At 39.7% G+C, this 16,942-nt stretch overlaps 1 protein-coding gene across 3 annotated transcripts; it reads left to right on the top strand.

Moving 5' to 3' along the window:
* The first annotated feature begins 413 nt into the window (after positions 1-413).
* On the top strand, positions 414-16,623 carry LOC114551188 (glycerol kinase). 3 transcript variants are annotated; one of them, XM_028572354.1, is made up of 21 exons: positions 414-627; positions 1,888-1,961; positions 2,051-2,157; positions 2,275-2,352; positions 2,523-2,602; positions 3,824-3,961; positions 4,111-4,220; positions 4,577-4,643; positions 4,872-4,889; positions 6,211-6,246; positions 6,362-6,429; positions 6,550-6,592; positions 6,681-6,761; positions 7,921-7,999; positions 10,643-10,739; positions 10,824-10,908; positions 12,016-12,136; positions 12,923-13,066; positions 13,263-13,349; positions 14,994-15,080; positions 15,280-16,623. In XM_028572354.1, the coding sequence occupies exons 1-21, from the start codon at positions 535-537 to the stop codon at positions 15,288-15,290; spliced, it is 1,704 nt and encodes a 567-aa protein (XP_028428155.1). In that variant the 5' UTR covers positions 414-534; the 3' UTR covers positions 15,291-16,623. The 3 variants fall into 3 exon arrangements, with proteins under 3 accessions (XP_028428155.1, XP_028428156.1, XP_028428157.1); XM_028572355.1 differs by lacking the exon at positions 4,872-4,889; XM_028572356.1 differs by lacking the exons at positions 14,994-15,080; positions 15,280-16,623 and adding an exon at positions 14,835-14,867.
* The last annotated feature ends 319 nt before the right edge of the window (positions 16,624-16,942 follow it).

Here is a 16,942-nt window from a genome sequence, read left to right as displayed (position 1 = left end):
ATAACGGAAAAAGAACAAATAAACTACTTCAACGTAGATTTTCTTTAGCGCTTTAACTCCAGTACTTCCCGATACCGATACCAGCGTTTTAGGCTTTAGAACATCTCTAGTCTGAATGTGACGAACACAAGAAAAAACGAAGACGGTAAATTCTCCCCAATGACAGGTAGCCTACAGAGCTTAATTATTGGCATGCTACTGGAAATGCTTGTGAGAAGATTACTACGGTGGCCCTGATTAGAGACTTTTGCACTTTGTTTATTATCTTTTTTTCTTCTTCATTTTTTGACAAAAAACATGGTAGCCTAAACACCATACAAAACAGAAAATGCCCGGGGATAAGAATGTTGATAAAAATTTGGTTGTGAGGTTGTGAGACGTATAATGGTTGCGTCATCACTGAGCGCCAGGACGACCCATACGTCGGTAGTCCGCGACTGATTAGCTTGAGCCCCCTGAGCATGCCCCTGAGCCGCTTTGCCGGTGTTGATAATTGGTTTCCCGTCCCTGCCAAAAGCTCTTGGGCTGCTGCATATGAACGACACCATGGCCGCGTCCTCACACCGGATAATGTTGGGGCCGCTGGTTGCTGCCATCGACCAGGGAACGAGCTCCACTCGATTTTTGGTAAGACAAACCGCAGCGGGACAGGGTATTAAATATTCTAGCTGTGTTATATATTTAATGTCCGGCTCATAAGCTTGTCAATCATGCGGTGTCCTTGGGTGTATTTTTCGCCGGCTTTTGTTTTTTTTTATAATGGAGAGTGTTGTCTTGCTACCACAGTGACAGTTTGTAGTCAGTGTGCGGTCTCGTTTAACGCTAATAATTATTATTTATGTTTTGACCGTTGCGGTACTTTGCTTTATTGTTTGTTCTCTTTTCATATGTTTATTGCACACCAAGGCAACTTCCATGCAAGGGAAAACTTAAACTTAAACCTAGCTGTAAATCTCATTCTGATAAATTAGCCTTGTTGTTGGTTAAAAAGCTGTTAATTAGCTAATAGCTCCAAATGATGCTGCCTTTCAGTGCACCAGAGAAGCTCATAGGAGCAGGGAAAGGTGTGGGAGTCACCCTCTGGTTGTAGCTTTTTTACATTCACAATAACAGAATCCCATTTACACATTACATATATTAATATTACATAATAACCTTTGGTGTCGTGAAAGGCGCCCTAAAATAAAATGTAAAATGATATATATATTGCAATATTAACGAATCAAAGCCACTAACATTTCTGTATTTATTTATAGTGTATTGATATTGTTTACTGCATGACACGCATAGCAAAACACAAGTGTCACTCTAACTAAAAGGAACAGATGTTTTGATTTAAATGTTAGAGCCAAGAGTTCTTTTATTGATATGAGTCACCTCAAACTGTCAGAAACCTAAAACAAGACACATAGCAACCTATCTCTCAACTGTAGATTACAACATTTTAGAGAAGTAAATATTTGAATTTGAGTTTTAACTTACTGTGACTTCTTATTTGAGTTTGGTAAATGCCACTTGACATGTGCAGAGATTTTTTTGGGCTCTTGTACCATGAAAAGGTGATTATTGGTTATGCATTGTTACAATTGCCTACGAAACCTCCGAGTATACTAACGACTGTTCAGTTAGTTCTTCAAAGAGCTGTAGCCTGGAGTCAAGAAAGCAGGTTTAGGAAACAATGGATGCCAGTTTGGATCCCTTCACTGCTAGGGACATCTAAATAAGAAAGGGACATCAGAAATCCACAATGAATCACCAAAAAGGAGTTTTTTTAGCAGGGTTAGAGTGACTGCATGCTCAGTCAGCTTTCCCTCGATGAATGGAGAATAAGGTGATGTGTTGTTGGCTGAAGCTACATTCTTTCTCTGCTATTTTCTCTCTTTGAAGGTGTTTAATGCGAAGACAGCAGAGCTCCTCAGCCATCATCAGGTAGAAATCAAACAGAGCTTCCCTAAAGAAGGGTAAGTGAAAAGATCCGATACAATTCCTTAAAGATGCGTGCGCAATTTAGTAGATCTTGTTTGTTGTGATTTTTCTTTCCAATTTTCAGATGGGTGGAAGAAGACCCCAAAGAAATTCTGCAGTCGGTGTTCGAGTGCATGGAGCGGACTTGTGAAAAACTCACCCAGCTCAACATAGACATCTCAAACATTAAAGGTATTCACACATGGATGTTTATGCTACCACCTGCTCTCTTGAGGTAGTGTTCTTTTATTTCAAAGAAGCGTTCACGATCAAAAATCTTTAGAAATTCTTTCGTTTGAATCTGTCTAGCTATTGGAGTGACCAACCAAAGAGAGACTACGCTCGTTTGGGACAAAGAGACAGGGGAGCCCCTCTACAATGCAATCGGTGAAGTTGTTTCCTTTTATTATGTATACACATCATTTGCATTTACCCTGGCACATATTTGACATTCTGCACTAGTGTAAGCAGTCTAAATGTAAACCCAGTCCAAAAGCAGATGTTGGATTGGAAAGATTTCTGGTTGCTATGAAATAACTGCAGTGTTTTTTCTTCAGTTTGGCTGGACCTGCGGACTCAGTCAACAGTTGAACGTCTAATTAACAAAACTCCAGGAAGGAATAAGAACCACTTGAAGGTGAGTCTCGTTCTGTTCTCTCTTGTATGGTGACCTGCAAACCTGACTGATTTTTATTGCTGGTACAGGGTTTTTCCGGACTCAAAATGGGCCTTTGGGGGGGTTACTACGCACAACAGCAAGCATGATCGGTTTGCGAAGAGTAAGGGCCCTATCTTGCGCCCGGCACAGTCCGACGCAAGTGTCTTTGCTAGTTTAAGACAGACGCAGTTGTCAATTTCCCATCCAGTGCTCACGCCGTTTAAATAGCAAATGCGCCTGCGCCCATCTTTGCACCCAGGGAGGTGTGTTGCTATCTTGAGGCAGAGGAAAGTGATCACGCCATTGACCAACAAAAACCTGGTCTAAAGTCAATAGTGCAGCATGTCATTGTTATTTTAACAGCGAATTAGTAAAATGCGCCTAGGCACGAGCCTAGGCGCAAGCATAATGTGTGTGCGCTGTGCACGAGCACAGCGCACACACATTATGCTTGTTACACACACACAGGGAAGTGCAGCAGCACACAAACATGCAAAAGCATTGTTTCCCACAGATTAGATAGCAATTTGCAGGGGGGGGATGAGGGAATGAGGGTAGGGTAGGGTGTCGCCCTGTGACAGAAATCTATGCATTTTCCTGTTATTTCTGATAATTTGATAAACAAAAATGACTATTATGCTTGAGTAAATGAAACCCCAATCAACAAAACTGCTTTAAAAAATAATATTGATATTTAAATACTACTGTTAAAATTCCCGGGAGAGTTCGACACAACCAGACTCTGGACTGTAAAACTGAGATTAGCGCTCCCATTCACATTTTATGTTCTGCTTGTTCAACAGTTTTTGGGTAAATTGCTGATAAACACACTTGGAGAAGATTTGAAGTGCTATTTCTTTTCTCAATTATTATCATTTAAGCACTGATGGTCCTTTGGGGCTGGCTAAAACGCCCTGCTATGCCCTTCAGTGCCCTGCTACGCCATGAACTACTACAACTACTATTTCTAGTCATATTTCCATTATCTTTATTGGGACTATCATTGCCACTGTTCATCACGCCCCCAATCAGCACCGTCAGACACCGCCTGCCAAGAGCCTGGTTCTGTCCGTAAAAGTCCTCCATGCAGGAAAAACCCTGCTGGTAGTACTGTTGATATTAATTGAAGCACCTTGCAATTTAAAAACAAAACGCAGACGTTTGATGGCACTAGTAGTTTATGTCATTGTCATCCTGCAGCATAAAACGGGGCTCCCGATCAGCACTTACTTTAGCGCCGTGAAACTTCGCTGGCTGATGGACAACGTGGACGAGGTCCATGAAGCCGTCGTGTCTCACCGCGCCATGTTCGGCACCGTTGACTCCTGGCTTATTTGGGTGAGTAGCAGTTGTATGTCATTGAAATGTTGTTGCGCAGGGATAGTGACAATTTGGAGCTTTTGTTTCACATTTTGTGAAAAACATAGATAGATGATGATGATGATGATGATGATGATGATTTTTTTTCTCTCATGGCTGTCCAAAAGTGTTTGACAGGAGGCAAGTCAGGCGGAGTCCACTGCACAGATGTGACCAACGCCAGCAGAACCATGCTGTTTAACATTCACACCTTGGAATGGGACCCAGAACTATGCAAGTATGACAGCCGTCTTTCATTGTCGTTTAATCCCATCGTGGTGCCTGTTGTTTGAAAAATATCATGTTGAAATTCATCACATAGTCATTTATACATTTTATTTATTTATTTTTTTATATATCACAGAAAAGTGGGAAGAAACATTGATAATTGCATTATTTGTAAATCGTAACTGTGAAAAATGCCTCTGTTGGCCTTTTTGTGTCATGTTTACATTAATATGAATATGTTAAAGCCACATAATATATTCAGAATATCTTTTTATTGCAATGAATACTACAAATTAGTAGCAAAAGAAATAAATTGTGTGGAAAGCAGAATTGGCGTTAATGATTCATTCCTCTAATTCCGGTCAGATATTTTGGTATTCCCATGGAGATCTTGCCCAGAGTGAGGAGTTCTTCAGAAATCTATGGTCTCATGGTGAGCATGCATAAATATAAAGTCTAGCCTACTTACAATTTCACTTTAATGATTGTATATATATTAACTTTTTAACAATTTCTTTGCTGTGTCTGGTGTGACATCAGTGCAACAGGCCTCTAATAAGATAATAGAGGGGTTGTTTTTTGGTTAGTGTGTTTTCTGACTGTTCTAAGTGCATTTTAGGCATTTTTTGTTTGCCATTGTCTCTCTTTTTCTCACTGGTAGAAAATATGTTCTAGCCTGGTAAGTAATACTCGCCATCACTATTTTCCTCCTCCCATGCAAAGTAACCCATTCTGCTTCTCCGTGGCCAAGGTGAATACGCCATCACACAGTGCATTTCCAAGATTCATATTGAACACTAATGTTTCAGCAGCTGAGCTGTTAATGTAGTTTGCTTAATTGCTGACTGGAGGAAAGAAGTATTAAATGGGTCCAACCAGCTGTCATTTTCTGCCACATTGGTGTGACTAACTCTTAACTAACAGCATACAATTTGCTTTTGTATATCTTTGCCACTGACAAAATAACATTTGAGCAAATTTGCCCAATATACACATTTGGATAGAAGAAGAAGTTTAAAATGTCATAATTTACCCAAACCAGCTAAAGTTGTTATTGCAGCGTTTTCACCCTGTGCCTTCAGACACAACTTGAGCTGCTGCAACAAACAAAACAATAACTAAATATTCAAATGAAAAGCTGTCCTATAACCAATAACTAGAAGTGGCTCCACATATCAAACTAACAAAATTAGTGACTAGAATGTAAACCCAGCAAAAGCGCACACATACACACACACACACACACACACACACACACACACACACACACACACACACACACACACACACACACACACACACACACACACACACACACACACACACACACACACACACACACACACACACACACACACACACAACGCTCTTTTGGAAATGTACTGGATGCTCCCCATTCCTCAATGCTTCTGTTGTGGCATGCCACTCGGCTGGTTGTTTACTGCTCTACTGACAGGCTATTTGCCTCCACAATGTTCCTAAATCTCTTCACTCTTGGGCACAGTTCTATTTTACCAACTTTATCTCTCTGTCTTTAAACATCACACCAAAACAACAGCCTCATGTGGAGGAGTGAAGACATTTTATTTTATACAGGTTCACACTTGCTCTTGATGTCCTCTTATTGTTACAGTACACTTAATGAAAAAAAGGGTAGAATTAGAGTCAGTTTATTTTTGTTATTTGGCTTAATGTAGTCAAATAATGAGTAATTAACTTCTGTTATCAGTGTTGTTGTCAGGGATGATTGATTTATATTTGGAATTTCTGTTTATTGCTTTGATATTTTAGCTACGAATATGTATGTAGAATTACAAATGTTTTTAATCTGTCAATTATTTCTGAAAAATACACTTAATTTCATGTCCCTTAATTCACAAATTTCCTTTACAAAAGGATCAGATATTAGAACAGTCATTAATATAAAAAGAAGAAACAAAACATTCAACGTTAAAATACACAGTTCACTTATTAAACAAGTTATTACTTTCCTTTGGCAGAAATCTGGAGCTCTTTCAGGTATCCCCATTTCAGGGGTAAGTTTATCTCTATTTTTACTTTTCAACATTGTCTCCGTGTACTTGCTTTGAAGTCTTTTGAGGCATTTGCAATGGTTCCACCTGATTTGATTTTTGGGTTATTTAATAACAGTGTCTTGGGGATCAGTCGGCAGCTCTTGTTGGACAGATGTGTTTTCAGGATGGGCAGGCTAAAAACACGTAAGCGACTTTGTGTGTTTTAAGTTTACGTGTTGTGGCCTTTCTATGTACGTATTTTCAAATGTATGTGTTGTTTGTCTTTGTCAGAAACTCAACTAATACTTTTAGTATGTGTTTCAGGTATGGAACTGGCTGCTTTCTCTTGCGAAACACTGGAGCTAAGGTACAATCATTAATATTTGTATGTTAATGGTGAAATCCCTGCACACATTTCACACAGAGGCATTTTTCTTGTTTCTGCTGTTTTGCAGCCTTTAATGTCAGACCATGGTCTTCTGACCACTGTGGCGTACAAACTTGGTCGGGACAAACCTGCCTGTTACGCACTAGAGGTACAGTACAGCATCTTAAATACAGCATCTATTCCCACACCTGTACCTCCTTTCATAATATACTGTATACTTCTAATTATAACTTTATTTTTACACCACTTTTCATACAATTAAATGCAACTCAAAGTGCTTTACAGTAGGGTTTTGACATTTGCCCAAAGCTTGTTGGTTTATTAATATTAATATTCAAATATATTCAAATATTTATTAATAATAGTTTGACTATTAAATGCCTGCAGTAAGACCTCTATTGGTATCAAACTTAAGTTGTATATGTTCTGTCCACCAGAGGGCAGTGTATCAGTCAATGCCAATAGGCAGGCAATGATGTTGTCAGAAGAAAAACCCACTTCCACGACTGGTTTTAAAAAAAAAAAATTAAAAGACAGACCCTGGATTGAACACAAACGGTATGCTTTCGACAGGAGTGCAAGCCACGGCCGAGTGACGTGCGTCGCCGCGACATGTAGTTATTACATTTTGAAATGCGTGAAAAAGCCTTGTAATCTGAATTGAAAACAATGTCTACAAGCAAACACATTTACAAAAAAGAATGCCCATAACAGATTTGAATATTAAGGGCTGCCTCGAATATGTTTGAATATTATTATTATTTTTTTTAAATATTCAAATTATATTCGAATAACGAAGTTCGGAGTCAAAGCCCTACTTTACAGCCCTGCTATACCCTGCAGTGCCCTGCTACGCCATGAACTACTACAACTATTTCCAGTCACAGTTCCATTATCTTTATTGTGACTATTATTGCCACTGTTCATCACACCCCCAACCGGCATCGTCAGACACCGCCTACCAAGAGCCTGGGTCTGTCCGAAGTTTCTCCCTAAAAGTACTGTCGCATTAATGCTTGCTCTTGCGGGAATAACCGTACTGAAATTGTAGGTCTAGAGTGTGGTTTAGACCTACTCTATCTGTAAAGTGTCTCGAGATAACTCCTATGATTTGATACTATAAATAAAATTGAATTGGTATTAAAAGAAAACGCTTTAATTAAAGAAAAAAACAATATACATAGAAATGACAACATAGGATAAATAAGTTCATAAGAGGCGAATAAAAAAGCACAGAGCTAAAAGTAGACAAAGTGGCATTGTAATCATTCAGTACTTTTTAATCTCAGATTTGTTTTTGTTGCCAGGGCTCTGTGGCCATTGCAGGAGCTGTGGTTCGTTGGCTGCAAGACAATCTCGGGATCATCGGATCATCTGAAGAGCTCGGTATGTGCTACTGCTGGTTCAGGACTGTGCTGTTATTTCATCCATGTCTAATAATCTATAAAGGGACAGTAGAAGCACGCAATTAAAGACGCTAAAACTACATGGTTATACCCCCAAAATTGGTGGGATATAAAAGCAGAGGTGGAAAGGAACAAAATACATGTACTCCCGTTTATAGTTTTGTGTAGTTTTTAAAATGTACTTGATTAAGTTTTGAGTGAAGTATTGTATTTCGCTACATTACAAATCCTATCCGTTACTGAGTTAAAATTAATGAGCTGTTATCCCTCAAAAATGTCAGCTCATGGGAAAGAGAGGTCGATACGGAGTGCCGAGTTTTTAACCAAACGTGGACTTCTATGTATTTATTTACTGAAGTCAAAGGTAAAGCCGTGTGCTTAGTTTGCAGAGAACAGATTGCTGTGTTAAAGGATTATAATTTATAATTTGACACTACACTAAACACGCAGAGAAATACAACGACTTGACTGATGCAGAGCAGGCACGGACATCTGAAGCTTTACTAGTTACGCTGCAAACGCAACAAGGCTTTTTCTTACCAAGCGTCAAGACCAGCTTTGTGACAAAATCGCCAAAAACAGTAAGCCATTTTCTGAAGGGGAGTTTATTAAAGAGTGTTTGGTGGACTCTGCTGCGCTAATATGCCCAGAGAAAAAAAAGAGACGTTTGAGAACGTGCCGGCTGACATAAAATTAATATTGGTCCGGCCCTCCACAATAGTCCCTTGTTTCTCATGTGGCCCCTTGGGAAAATTAATTGCCCACCCCTTCCGTAGGACGATGTATGTAGGAGACTGGCTAAAATAAATTCACATACATCTAATTAGCTGATATGGGCTACTTACAGCCCTTCACTTTTTTCCACATTTCATTATGTTACAGCCTTATTCCAAAATGGATTAAATTACTTTTTTTCGTCAAAATTCTACACACAATACCCCATAATGACAACATGAAAAAAGTTTTTTTTTTTAATGTTTGCAAATTTATTTGAAACAAAGAACGAAAATATAATATGTACATAAGTATTCACAGACTTTAATCAATACTTTGTACAGCAATGCTTTGGCTGCAATTACAGCCTCAAGTCTTTTGGCACACCTATCTTTGGCAGGGATGGTATTGGCCAGGTGATGAGCGGTGCCTGGTGTCCTCCAAACATAACACTTGGCATTCACGCCAAAAAGTTCAATCTCTGTCTCATCAGACCAGAGATTTTTGTTTCTCATGGTCTGAGAGTCTTTCAGGTGCCTTTTGGCAAACTCCAAGCGGGTTGCCATGTGCCTTTTACTAAGGAGTGGCTTCTGTCTGGCTTGGTGGTCTTGGATTGGTGGAGTGCTGCAGCAATGGTCGTCCTTCTGGAAGGTTCTCCTCTCTCCACAGAGGAACCCTGGAGCTCTGTCAGAGTGACCATCGGGTTATTGGTCATCTCCCTAACTAAAGCCCTTCTCCCCCGATCACTCAGTTTAGAGGGATGGCCAACTCTAGGAAGACTCCTGGTGGTTCCAAACTTCTTCCATTTACGGATGATGGAGGCCACTGTGCTCATTGGGACATTTCTAAGCATCAGACATTTTTCTGTACCCTTCCCCAGATCTGTGCATCGAGACAATCCTGTCTCGGAGGTCTACAGACAATTCCTTCGACTTCATGCTTGTTTTGTGGTCTGAAGTGCACTGTTAACTGTGGGCCCTTATATAGACAGGTGTGGGCCTTTCCAAATCATATCCAATCAACTGAATTTACCACAGTTGGACTCCCAATTAAGCTTTAGAAACATCTCAAGGATGATCCGTGGACACAAAATGCACCTGAGCTCAATTTTGAGCTTGATCGCAAAGGCTGTGAATACTTATTTTATTATTTTATTATTTTATTTTTAATAAATTAGCAAAAATCTCAAACAAACTTTTTATAAGTTGTCATCATGGGGAATTATGTGTAGAATTTTGAGGAAAAAATTTAATTTAATCAATTTTGGAATAAGGCTATAACATAACAAAATGTTGAAAAAGTGAAGCGCTGTGAATACTTTCCGTATGCACTGTAGGTGTGTAGAAGCTAGCTTTTCGTCTGGGCTGTGAACATTAGGGTCTAACCCTTTTATGGAGTCGAAACACATGATTTGGCCTTGATTTGCATTATAACTGTTGTATATGATTGTAAAGAAAAGAAGGATGGCCCTCAGAACTAAGAATGTATGGTACTTTCACTTTCAATTGATTGTTTGTTTGAAAACGTTTTATGGGATGAACTAAAATTGCACATTATACCTTTCTAAGGGTCTTAAATGTCATGTGTGACATGTGTTATGTTATTACGTGTGTATACATTTGTATAGATGTTTATACATTTGTGTACTTTTACTTTAAGTACATTTTATTGAACTGCGTAATAGGTATTTTTACTTGAGTAATATTTCATCAAAGTATTGGTACTGTGACTTGAGTACAATATTTTAGTACTTTTTCCACCTCTGTATAAAAGCGGTCTGATGATGCTTTACTGATTACTTGACTCTTCATATTTAGAGAAACGCAGGTAGAGATTTCGTGTCTGTAATGGCTTGTAATATACTTTCCCTTCATTCCAATTCCTTTTTTCTGTTTCTGTTGTGGTGCAGAGAAGTTGGCCGCGTCAGTTGGTACATCCTACGGCTGTTACTTTGTTCCTGCATTCTCGGGTCTTTATGCACCATACTGGGAGCCCAGTGCCAGAGGGTAAAGAGCTACTCTGTAGTGTAGTAATAAACCACAACAAAGCAAACTACTCTCTGATTCACTCTATCTTCCTCTGATTCACAGGATCATTTGTGGGTTAACTCAGTTTACTAATAAGAGCCACGTCGCATTTGCTGCACTGGAAGCCGTGTGTTTCCAGACCCGAGAGGTAAGCGCTCTCTCCTTCTCTTAAAGGAATACGCCACCGTTTGTTGAAATAGTTCTTATCACGGTCTACCCTGGCTGTAGATAGGTGGGCCAACGCATTTTTTGTCTCAGTGCAAGTAATTAGGTTGTTTTCTTGTCTTTTGTTGGCTGACTTTTACTCACAACATGCTAACCGGCAACATAGGCTTCCATTCACAACGCTAAGCTAACTAGCGGTGGCGCTGCCGGTGTTGCACCGGACTAAAACAATGCATGCACAAAAAATGCGTTGGCCCAACGATCTACAGCCGGGGGAGACCGTGAAAAGCCCGATTTCAACAAACGGTGGTGTATCCCTTTAATTGGTCATTGGAGAAGAGCACTGGAGTGTGGCACGGGCTGCACAAGCTCAGTAGAGTCTAACTTTTGAAACTCCTCCTCCTTAAGCGTGATTTTATGCTTCTGCGTGAAATCTACGCCGTGGCGACATACATAGGTACGTGGAGACACGGACCTACGCCAGACCCTACGCCGTAGCCTGACGCGCACCTCCCGAAAAATGTTACCACATGTCGCGGCGACGCGCGTCAGGGTTTGGTAGCGATGCATTTGCCCCGACTGATTTCTGGGTTCTTCTTCTCCAACAACATGAAATCAAGGAGAGGGCTAACGTTTCCTTCTCCAGATTTCCCACCGTGGTCAGAAAGAACAGGGGAGACACTTTGTTTCTCCCACCATGACTCTAGAGTCGCTACTCACGCCGAAGCTAATCACCGTCGCTCTCTCACTTCTCCCTCGCTCTACCACACACTCCCCACACACACACACACACACACACACACACACACACATAAACTCGACGCCAGCGCACAAGTATAAACTTCAGGCCACTTATGTAGGCTACGGCGAAAGCTCTGCGTGGAGCCCCCGCACCACCATAAATCACGCTTTACTACCATCTCATATAATACTCAGTTTTTGCTGAAAAACATTTCGAATTTCATTTAAAAGTTGTGTGAAAATCCCCCCTCCTAATTTTATTTACAAAACTGCTTATTTACATTATTGTATTATTTATTCGATTAGATGCAGGTATTTGCGTATTAATTGGGATATTTTTGGAATGCAGATTCTGGATGCCATGAATCAGGACAGTGGCATCCCGCTAACTCAGCTCCAGGTGGACGGAGGAATGACGTCCAACAGGCTGCTGATGCAGCTGCAGGCAGACATTCTTTGTATCCCTGTTGGTAAGATGTTCATTAATTTCTAATCTTATGTTTTTAGGTATTCAGTGAGTCAAAAGGGATCAGTGTGATTCCAGAGGGAAACTGTTGACAGCCACGTGGGTACGTAATACAAACAAACAAACTGACGGGTCACCCTGATGTCCAGTGCAAAACTGCACACACTAGCAGCCCAAACATAGTGGATGTTTACAAGTGGAGGCATAATTTGTCCTTGCATATGACAACATGTTTTTATAGCACAAGGAATGTCCTTTTTTAGACAACTGTTATATCAAACTGTTATGGTGCTACATTGGAAGCATTACAGCCCCCAATTCAATTTTATTTATACTATCAAATCATAACAAGAGTTATCCCAAGACCCTTTGCAGATAGAGTAGGTCTAGACCACACTCTATAGTTTACAAAGACCCAACTATTCCCCCAAGAGCAAGCATTTTAGTGCAACAATCGTGGAATAAATGATAACACACTGAATATGCATTTTAGTTGTTTTAACAATGTAAAAGTCTTGTTAATGGCCACAAATATTTGGAAACGTATGGTTTAAAATGAATTGTTAATGTGCCAATATGCATTACAAATACACATTATTTCATTTCTTTACAAAGTTGTCCCTAAATATGTCCATTAAAAAATGCATTGTTGTTATGACTACTACTAGTATTTGGTAACCTGGGTATTGAGTGGTAGAGTTTCCTAAACAAAGTAACAATTATCACTACATGATTTGTTATTCATTTCGTCGTTACTACCAGTAAAGATTGTATTCATCGTTATTTCCAGTGAAGCCGTCCATGCCCGAGACCACTGCTCTCGGAGCAGCGATGGCAGCGGGAGCAGCAGAGGGGGTGAGTGTGTGGAGTCTGAGCCCAGAGGACCTGAGTGAAGTCACCTCCGAGAAGTTCGAGCCTCAGATCAACCCTGAAGGTACAGTGAGCTGCTGTTGCCGTCTCTACGCAACTGGAAAATAAATCTCTCTCTCTCTCTCTCTCTCTCTCTCTCTCTCTCTCTCTCTCTCTCTCTCTCTCTCTCTCTCTCTCTCTCTCTCTCTCTCTCTCTCTCTCTCTCTCTCTCAGTAGCTCTTATGTGCTTAAAATGTAAAGGTGTTTCTGTACATTTGCAGAGAGCGAGTTTCGGTACGCTCGATGGAAGAAGGCGGTTCAGAAATCCATGAACTGGGAGACGACAGAGCCCGTTGGTAATGGAAACGGTAGGCAGTACCGCACTCACATATCAGCCAAATTCAGTCTCACATGCGTGTCTGTTCATTGTTTTTGTAGACCACATTGTGTGTGTGTGTGTGTGTGTGTGTGTGTGTGTGTGTGTGTGTGTGTGTTAGGCAAGCATAGTGTGCGTGTGCTGTGCACGAGCCTAGGCGCATTTTACTAATGCGCTGTTAAAATAACAATGAAATGCTGTGTTAACTAAAACAAAGAATCATGTACCTTTTGCGAAATGTATATTGCGGCAGTTGATATTGTGATGACGGTAAAAACAAACCTATATCGTGCAGCCCTAGCACTGATTGTCTTTTCCTTCCGGTGGGTGTGGTTTTCAGAGTATGACGCAATGAGCTCTATCTCTGTACTGGCCATTAAAAGACCCCTTTCCCAAAGTGCTTTTTAATGCGAGTGATAAGGGACAAAACCACAGTCCTATTAGCACCAAATTCCTCTTTGTGTCACTATCATTTTGCTGCATTTAAATCGATTATGCTGCGGATCATACTTGAGCGTGTTTGGGGCGTGACCTGCAAGTATGGGACATTTCTAATCCTTGTGGTGTTTTGTAAATTTTTGATTTCATGTGTGACAAAATCTGAAAGTCACTTAGTTTTCTTTTGGTCCAATTAAAACCAAACCAAATAGCGCTGATGGTTTCAGTTAATATTGATACACAATATATATATATATATATATATATATCTCTCTCTCTAGGCCAAAAGTTTGGACACACCTTCTCATTCAATGCGTTTCCTTTTTATTTTCCTGACTATTTACATTGTAGATTCTCACTGAAGGCATCAAAACTATGAATGAACGCATATGGAATTATGTACTTAACAAAAAAGTGTGAAATAACTGAAAACATGTCTTATATTTTAGATTCTTCAAAGTAGCCTCCCTTTGCTTTTTTATTAATAAGTGAAAAAATTCCACTAATTAACCCTGACAAAGCACACCTGTGAAGTGAAAACCATTTCAGGTGACTACCTCATGAAGCTCATTAAGAGAACACCAAGGGTTTGCAGAGTTACCAAAATATGTACTACACTACTCAGGCTTATGCATTGTCAGTACCACTATAAGCATGTGGTTGATGTTACACGTTCTGTCTACTAGAGGGACATCAGCCTGGCCTTGAAGGGGATCTACGTCATGGCGAGTTGCATTTCTGGCACGCCACTCTGTTTACATTATTTACATATTAGTGACAAACACAAATCAACAGAGAACTCTGTAATGAAATAACAATATATAACAATTGTATTAAAGCGTTACTCAGTACATAACGTTAGCTCACAATGCCTTGTGTTTCTCACTCTCGTACTTACGGTTCATCAGACGTGACCTGAGAAGAGGGAGATTAGCTAACGTTAGCCAACCTATAGTATTTACAAAAAAAATCACATTCAAATAGTATGGATTTTTTTACTTTTCGAATTAGATTCAACTTGCGTAATTCGTTCCAACAGCCCAATAGTTGACAATATCCATCAACTACAGACAGAGTAGGTAGGTTTCTTTTGAATTCAGACTTTTTAATAGTTTATTTTATTACGTTAGCATTGTTGTGTAATTACTCTTCTCTCTTTCCCCTCTGTGTTACCCTTATTTATACTGATGACCAAAAGGTGAAAGTAGTATCTTCAGCAGCGTCCCCCTGGGCTTTTACATCATGGGCAGCATGTTGATGTTAATTGGTGCAAATTACCTCGCAGGTCAGTGTCTACTTCAGTATGTGTATGAAGCATATTCTTCATTTTTTTTTGTGCACAAATATCCATGTATTTTTTACTTTTTTGGTAAATAACAAAGCAAATACATTTGAGTTACTCCTATTTCATTTCTTTGTATTGTATGGTTTATGTATTCACTAAATTTCTGGTTTATGGATTGCTGTTTTTCTGTCTACATCAGGCCATGACTAGGCTCAGACTTCTGGAGGCATTAAAGCAAAAAAGGGAAGTGGAAACAAACACTCTTCATGCCGGACCACCGCTTGTACTCGGTTACTTGGTTGCACTTTTTTTTTTTTTTTTTTTTCTTCTCTTTGCCAAAAAGGCATTCCAGGAGAAAGGCACTCCTGCTGAAGCTTACCGAAAAAACCAGGACAAGTTTGAACTGACTAATGGGATGGTTTTTCTGCAGCAGGCTTTAATACATTTTAGCAGGAGTGTGCATGCAGTATTTAATTTTTCATTATGTCGATATGGTGTGAATTTCTGCGCTAGAAACTACCAATGGTAGTTTACATTATTGTAATCTTTCCACATTTGTATGAAGTGAAGTGAAGCTCTCTAATTTGCATTACTTGTTTGTTTTGTTCTTCCCGACCCTCCACTATGAGCTACAGGGGATGTTTAAGAGCACTTTAGATTTTTTTTTTTGTCTTGTGGGAGCTGTGTACTAACAGAGTCTAATATATTATTTTTCTAACATTGGGGATTAAGACACAGAAAGCTTTAGTTTGTAGTGAAAGGAAAAGAAGAGCGGATTAATGAACTGACAAGGTTGCTTTTTTGTGACGTTCTTTTCCATACTATCATGTTTTTGAACTGTAAAAATATGTATTATGTAGAGGGAAAACATGCATTGATGGGCAATGATGAATCCGCAGCAGCAGCAGCTTTTTGGATTATATGAAGACGTAAGAATATACATATATTTGTATATTTCTCTGTGACACATAAACAATTCTCCCAAAGCTAGAACTATGTAGATCATTAAAGGAGAAAGGAGAAGAAGTGATTATTTATCAAGGAAGCTTTTTTGTTGTTGTTGCATTCTATCATGGTTCAGATTCAACTTTTGTCTTTATAGAGTCATGATGAAAATGGCAAAAACACTACTTTCCACAGAACTTGTACAAGTTTATGTGATCATTTTTCATAATTTATCAGGAGAAACCTTACACTGTAGCTGCTTTAGATTTTAGCATAAACATGTTCCAAAAAAAATTAACTTCCACGGCATGCAAAATGTTCAAATGCAAACATTTTATATGCACCCTTAAAGTTAACTCTAAATGAAGAAGCTGTATTGCACTGGACTGTTTGGCATTTTTGTCTGATTAAATAATTTTCATTCAAAGGGAGATTTATAAAAACCATAGAAACACATTCTTAAACTAGTCCCCTTTGCTGTAAAGTCATGGTTTGAAGAGTAAACTTTGAGGAAGTAGAAGTGAATTAAAGGTCCCATGGCATGCATATTTCACATTATGAGGTTTTTTAAGATTAATATGCGTTCCCCCAGCCTGCCTATGGTCCCCCAGTGGCTAGAAATGGTGATAGGTGTAAACCGAGCCCTGGGTATCCTGCTCTGCCTTTGAGAAAATGAAAGCTCAGATGGGCCGATCTGGAATCTTCCCTTTATGACGTCACAAGGGGAAAGGTTACCTCCCCTTTCTCTGCTTTGCCCACCCAGAGAATTTGGCCCGCCCATGAGAAAAAGAGAGACCTCATGGCTTGCAAACAAGCGAAGCATAGCAGTTGGTCAAGGCCTCACCCCCCCACTCTCTACCTTGCCCCCCCCTCCTCCTCGATAGCATTTAAAGACAGAAATGGCACATCCTAAGGAA

The sequence above is a fragment of the Perca flavescens genome, chromosome 24 (genome assembly GCF_004354835.1).
Source record: "Perca flavescens isolate YP-PL-M2 chromosome 24, PFLA_1.0, whole genome shotgun sequence".
NCBI classification, from domain to species: Eukaryota; Metazoa; Chordata; class Actinopteri; order Perciformes; family Percidae; genus Perca; species Perca flavescens.
The sequence above is the reverse complement of the archived record's forward strand: the minus strand, read 5'-3'. Positions and strand labels throughout refer to the sequence as shown.

Coding starts and splice junctions, on each gene's coding strand:
- LOC114551188 (XM_028572354.1), top strand. CDS start 535: ATGAACGACACCATGGCCGCGTCCTCACACCGGATAATGTTGGGGCCG. Junction 2,158..2,274: donor AGACATCTCAAACATTAAAG/GTATTCACACAT, acceptor GAATCTGTCTAG/CTATTGGAGTGACCAACCAA. Junction 3,962..4,110: donor TTGACTCCTGGCTTATTTGG/GTGAGTAGCAGT, acceptor GCTGTCCAAAAG/TGTTTGACAGGAGGCAAGTC.